General features: G+C 41.8%; 1 protein-coding gene across 1 annotated transcript; it reads right to left on the bottom strand.

Annotated features, from left to right (window-relative positions):
• Nucleotides 1-4,013: 4,013 nt before the first annotated feature.
• Nucleotides 4,014-6,177, bottom strand: LOC128771885 (homeobox protein OTX2-like). The gene is made up of 3 exons (XM_053887717.1): nt 5,953-6,177; nt 5,716-5,867; nt 4,014-5,057 (listed from the first exon to the last, which is right to left on the bottom strand). Exons 1-3 carry the CDS (start codon nt 6,047-6,049, stop codon nt 4,434-4,436), a joined length of 873 nt encoding a protein of 290 aa, XP_053743692.1. The 5' UTR covers nt 6,050-6,177; the 3' UTR covers nt 4,014-4,433.
• Between the last annotated feature and the right edge of the window lie 599 nt (nt 6,178-6,776).

Genomic DNA, 6,776 nt, shown 5'->3' with positions numbered 1-6,776 from the left:
AATGGGTGATGCTCCTTGAGGAGATTCTGATTCAAAAGAAAAAAGGACATAAAATCTTAAAAGCATAATAATAGTGAGTTATAATTGTCATTTGAATTGTAAATGCAGTGTTGGTCTGACCTCATGTGGGCCATTTAAATCCAGCCCCCGGGCCACACTTTACAGCTGTGGCAAGCCTCAAACATTTTCCTAGTGAGATGAAAACTTGCAAAGAATGCACTATATTTTTCAGATATCAGACACTGATGATGAGCTTCTGAAAACTGAGGGAAGAAAGAGACACGATGATACGGGCAGCCACGTGAGAAAAAGGTTGAAGGTGCGATTCTGTCATTTCACCCACCTCCTGACCTGGAAACCCCACCCTTCACTCCTAACATCTGTTTACGTCAAATGCTTTTAGCAGCACGTCAAGCTTATGGATGTAAATTTGACCATTAAATTCATGTAATCTCTTATTACGGCATCTCCATGTTTGCTCTCATAAGGAGATTTGTGTATTTTTCTCCTCCTGCTAATGGTCCGTTCTCATCAGAGTGCTTTGTTGGCGGGACATCCACTGCTGATATAATCCACGGTTGCACTGCTGCGGACGCTAAATACACGCTTTGAAAATAAAGAAAAAGAAACATTATCTAGGAATTATTTTTTTGTAAAGACTAATTCTCTAATGGCCATTAAGTTTTTTTTTTTGCATATGTTTTTTTAAAGCTGTAATCAGCTTTTGCTTTGTGTCTGGGTGTGTGAGAGCATATGTGTGTCTGGTCCACTTAGAAGATATTTAGTTAAAAATGTTGCACATTTTTAAAGAGGTTTGGGAGCTTTCATAACAAGCTCATGTCTTAGAAACCAGTTAATTCTGTTTAAAAGGAAGCAGGGATGAGATTAATGTACAGATTAGCGTGTAGATCTGACTCCCGTCAATGCATGCACTGACTGCAGCGATTCATAAAGACCATTCAAGAATTCATCAGATATTATAAAAATAATATAACCAGAGGTCAGGTTGAAATGGAATCAAGATTTGTTTATATAGATTTTTTTCATTCAAGTTCTGTGAATATTAATGCACTCAAACTAGAAGTGGGAAAATACTGAGCATAAAAAGAATATGGTTTTTGCTCTAAAAAATGTATTTTGCTTTAAAAACAAAATATTTCTGAGTTAAAGTCCATTGATCCTCATGAGAAATTCACATTTTCACCAGCCTTTCAGGCATTCAGTCACAGGAAATAACAAAGTACGGAATAAATGATAGAAATTTTGAAATAAAAGCAACATAAAATAACATTATGACACCCTGAGCTGATGTGAAATAAAGTGTCCTTACACGCATGTGATAATGTATTTTAAGGCCATAATTTTGATGTTTTAATCCTCAAATGGTAATATTCCTTCAGATTAACGGTCACCGCTACACTTACGCTTAACATGCTCCAGCTTTAGTGACTGTTAATTTGACCCCCAATAGCATTTGTGGCATCCCATTAAAACTCGCCCGCCAACGTACTGTGAGCAGCATCGGATAGAATTGAGCTTAATCTCATCTCATTGTGTAATCCATGTGAAGAAATCGCAGGCAACATCAGAGTGGCCGAGAGGGTCAGCGAGTGTCTACTCGTGTCCATTTACCATATTCCTCAACGGCCAGTCTGACCGGAGCACACAAACACTATTGTTTATTTAAATGAGATTCCTTGACTGTTGTTGTCTCAGATGAATTATTTATGTGTGGCTGTGCTGATATGTGATAGACACTCACAGGGAATGTAGGCCACATACTTATGCATAACAATAGTCTACAGTTAGATTCTCATCCTCAAATTGGCCGTTTACCTCCTCCGTTCTCATTTCCATGAAAGGAAATTATTCCAGTTCATCATATTAAATAGCAGATGCATATGTCGCAAGAATCGCCAGCGACAGTTGCTCCAATACTTTCACTAAGTCGTCATATGCCAGTCGCTGCTGCTTTAACCTACTTACGTTCAGGTTGATCTGGTGACATCATTTACACTTTTGTTTTCTGATGACCGTCAACCTCCTTTTTTTTTTACCTCCTTCTCTGCCCATTATTAAGTTGTTCGCTTTATTAAGTCATTTATTAATAATGTCTCTTATCCACTTGATATCGTTTAAATATGTATGTGATTCCATTCATATATATATATGACAAAAAAGGTCAAGCCACCTCAGTTACCTTCAATACACAGTGGTTCTACTCTGAGCCTCTGCCCGTTGACTGAGCTTCTCATCTTCAGTCTAGAAAGTCGAGTCAACCAACAGAGATAGTGATCCATTCAGTCGCTGGAACAGTTAGAAATCTCTTTGAAGTTTTGAAGTCGCACATGTACAGAACACCTTTCTTCGGAGATCCGAAGTGAAGTCAAAACTGTATTTAGGCCTCCTCATCTGCCTTGGCTTCAGTACTTACGTCCATAAAGTCACAATCAAAACCGGTTACACTCCAGTCTTTGTCCAAAAAATAATAATCTTACTTGTATTTGAGCAGTTCCCGTTATTTAAATAAAGTCTAGGATTTATACATTGTTTTTGTTTCTGAAGATCAAAAAACAAATCTCTCTCTCTCTCTCTCTATATATATATATATATATATATATATATATATATATATATATATATATATATATATATATATATATATATATATATATATATATATATATATATATATCACGTTACTTTTCTGCGAACAAACCACACCTTTATTTATTTTCTCCACTGTTCGCGTTGGTTTCTCAGGTTTGATTTAATGTTAGTTATTGCAGCTACGTTCCGACTTTATGTACTTTATTAATTCCTCCATTATTCTCCGGCCGCCGGGCCTCCACCGAAGTGACGCCGCTCTCGGGGGCTCTGCCTCGGGCTGCGCCGCTCGCACTGTGCGGTCTCATGCGTCAATCAGACGCTTCCGAGGATCCCGTTTTTTTAGGAGGAAACTTCCTCAAACTCGATGAGAGGATTAATGCGAGAGCGTCTGTCTCTCCCATATGTCTGTGCACTGACGATGGGGCTTTAATTAAAACCTGAATGGATCCTCGGGGCCCCGGGGGCCACTGCGCCACACTCACACACACTGACTTTTCCAACTAATGTGATTAAAGACGTGTTTATCGCCAAAGTGAACAAATTGTTGCCATTGATATTAAAACTCGTTGAAAAGACGGTCTTTTCCAATCCGAATTTACACGTTTCCCGTTTTAATATCGGGATGAATATTCATTGACATGTGCGTCACGGACGTCGGCAGAAGCTTCAATGCAAAAGTTGCTGTGTTGGATTATATCAGACCCACCGATTGATTTATTAGATACTGTTTGTGTCACGTTACATTAATCGGTGAACTCAACTATTTCGTTGAATCGTTGGATTGTGACGTCAGATCGCGGATAACGACGAATATTTATTCAAAGTAAAATCTTGTTCCGTTGAAAATTGCAGCGTTTTAAGTCTTCGCTATTAATCTCATTCACATTTCTTGCTTAAACCAGAGAGCAACCGTCAATAAAAGTGTGGGATTATCCTTTTCATGAGCCTGGATTAACATAACTCGCCCAAAATTCCTTCCAGTCGAAGTGGTTGCCAAGTGAATACAAATCCTACCATTCGTTTAGCATGGACGTTTTCGTTCTTTTCGCGAATGCGCGGGGTGGAATGACGTGAAACATTTATATGAACGGACGTGTAAAATATGCCGTGATGATTATTTATGTAAAACATCTAACAATTCAACATCGAATTATTTTAAAACCATAAACTAGTGTAAATTAATTGTTTTTGACTCGTGAACATAATTTTGTTCATTGAACATTAATTTAACTATTTTTTTATTATCCTTGTCGTTACTCACTTTATGGTCAGAAACTATTAAATGTCGTTGATTATTACCACCTTTTATAAATAGTAACAATAGCAATATTGTAGAGACATAGTGCAGTTTATTCTATAACCATATCACAAATGTATTAATATGTTTGTGTAATATCTTCCATATTCCGTTTTGGGCTTGTGTTGCGGGAAACCAGGAAAAAAATCAAAATCATGTCTCGTTGAAGCAAAAAAAAAATTTAATACAGTAAATACAAATAATCACAATTATTGCTTTTTCTAACGGGGTAAAGGGGCCTTCAATAAAACACAGGTGAACACGTGATTGTCTCTTAAAACTAACCTTTAAACATATTTGTCATAAATTAAGTAGTAGTGCATCCAGGATCATGTCAGAGGTCACACACATTCGTGGATCAAAGCCAACAGAGAAGTAAAAAAAGAGGAGAAAACTCCTCCTTGAAAGTCTTTTGATCCCTTTTGGTCGATTTGTTCCGTGTCCTTGATCAAAGTTGGGGAGAATGTTCAATAAGTTAACCCAACCAAAGGACGAAAAAAAAACCTTTCATGTGTCCTTAAAAATGTCACAACACTTGGAACTTCCACGCTGACTGGTCTTTGTAATCCAAACAATCCGCGTTGAAATTGAGCTTCCATGATGCACTCTGCTCCTTATAGTCCAGACAGTCCGGAGCTCCGGTGAAGCCGAGGCCCGCTGCGCCGTACGCCGACGAGGAGAGCGAGGAGGCCGGACTCAGGTGGCTGCTCACGCCGTTGCCGCCCATGGAACCCATGGTGGAACCCGCAGCCGAGAGCTGGTGGTGCATTGGGGACAAGTAGGAACCGCAATCCATCCCGGTGAAGTAAGAGGAGGACCCAGAGTAGCCCTGGTTGTACCCGGAAGCTTGCGTGTAGGTCATGGGGTAGGATCGCTGCATGCACGAGGATGAGGAGGTGGACATGGGGTCTGCGAGGGGGGAGATGGAGGCCGGACTCCAGATGGACACCGGCGCTGCGGTGCTGCTCACTGCCGGGAGGGTGGTGCTGGAGGGCGGTGTGAACTGGCCGCTCGCTCCGCTGTCCGAGCTCGCGTCTCGGATCGGGGAGCACTTCTTCTTCACGGGTCGGTTCACTGGTTTACTCTGGGTACCCGTCTGCGTCTGCTGGGCCTGCTGCCGGTGTTTGGCTCGCCGGTTTTTGAACCACACCTGGTGGGAAAGGGGATTGAGTTTGGAATTCAATTAAGAAATAATGTCATTGAAAGTTAAATTTTCACATAATATTATCAGGAACATTTCCCGTCGTTCCATCTTTATTTATTTTACATTAAGATGCGTATAATTTAATTGTCATGACTGAGATAAATTAAAGTTCAAGATACTTTTGGACAACAAGACACATAGATGTCATATTCTTATTTAACACAGACATTATTCTCTTATTCATTTATTTTTGCCTTGTTCTTTTCGTTCCATGTGACGCCAGGATATTGTACAGACTTAATTTATAATGATAAAGGTCGACTATATTTTATTTTTTAGATGTACGTTTTAAGAAAAACATTCGACAAACAATTTAGCAATATTTTGGCACTTGGAATTCTATTTTTATCATTTATATTTGTACAAGAAATTGTCAGTAATTACGGTAGAAATTGTTTTATGGTTTTATTTAACTTTCAAAAACGAAGTCAGGTAGCGACGCAAAACAATAACTGGCGCCTTTTACATCAATGGAACTTTGTTACGCAAATGTTATTTTAAAATAAGCATTAAATGAGTGTATCGGTGAAGTGGTTTATAATTTTGTGATTCATGTCAGCTCCGTTTGAACCGCGTAATTCGCCGGTAAGTTGCGGGCGCTCACCTGGACTCTGGACTCGGGCAGGTTGATCTTCAGAGCCACCTCCTCCCTCATGAAGATGTCCGGGTAGCGGGTCTTGGCGAACAGGTTCTCCAGAACATCGAGCTGAGCCCGGGTGAAGGTGGTTCTCTCCCTGCGCTGTTTCCGTGGCGTCGCTGGAAGAAACGAGAAGAGAAACTTCACATCTCTCATCCACATTTTAAACAAACGCAACGCAAGCGCCGGGCTATCCGTCCCTACCTTGGTACCCCACGGAGGGGTGCAGCAGGTCCACTCCGGACGTGGACAGACTCAGTCCGTTGACAGTGTAGGGGGGCTGCTTCAGATAGGACATCATATTTGCGCCCTTAAATCCTCTGGTCAGATCCGATGAGCTCCGGTGCTGTCGCGGGTAGGTCCGTGGACTGAGTGAAGTGAGCGTGGCGGGGTCTCGCAGGGGCTCTTAAAGCTGAGTGGAGACCCCCACTGAGGATGCTCTGTCTGGCTGACAGGCGTTTACCCCCCCCCCCCCCCTCTCCCTCCTCCCCCTCCCCCTGAAACACGCTCACCCACACTAACTGCTGCCCAATCGTCCCGCCCAACACCAACCCCTCGCACCCCCCCCCCTCCCCTTCACCACCACCAAAACACACTCCTCTCTCCTACGACCAGCAAAAACAAAACATTGTCGTTAAAATGCGCTCACTCGTATTGGGGGGCCCTCGATTAGCATATACCCACAGGTTAGCCCAAGCTAAATAGACAGCTGATTGGGGGGCCATTTGCAGAGACAAAGCCCACTGTGGAGCGATAAGTAATGCTGATAACAAAAGACTTTAGGGGGAGTTGGTGGACAATAGTGCAAACTGAGCGCCCATTCACATACAAGCGAGCGTCTTATTTCGATATTTGGAGCCTTTTGTAGCAAACCTCTTGTAGATTCAAATGTGGCCAAATTATAATCTGAAGGAAAACTTGCAGAAGCTGCGGGGCTAATTCGGACATTATTGACTCTGCCCAGTGCGATACCCCCCTGGTAACCCCCCCCCCTCCCTCCTCGAGCGCTCACCTAATGAATTGCTCTC

The sequence above is a fragment of the Synchiropus splendidus genome, chromosome 15, assembly GCF_027744825.2.
Source record: "Synchiropus splendidus isolate RoL2022-P1 chromosome 15, RoL_Sspl_1.0, whole genome shotgun sequence".
NCBI lineage: Eukaryota > Metazoa > Chordata > Actinopteri > Syngnathiformes > Callionymidae > Synchiropus > Synchiropus splendidus.
This window is presented reverse-complemented; position numbering and strand designations above follow the sequence as displayed.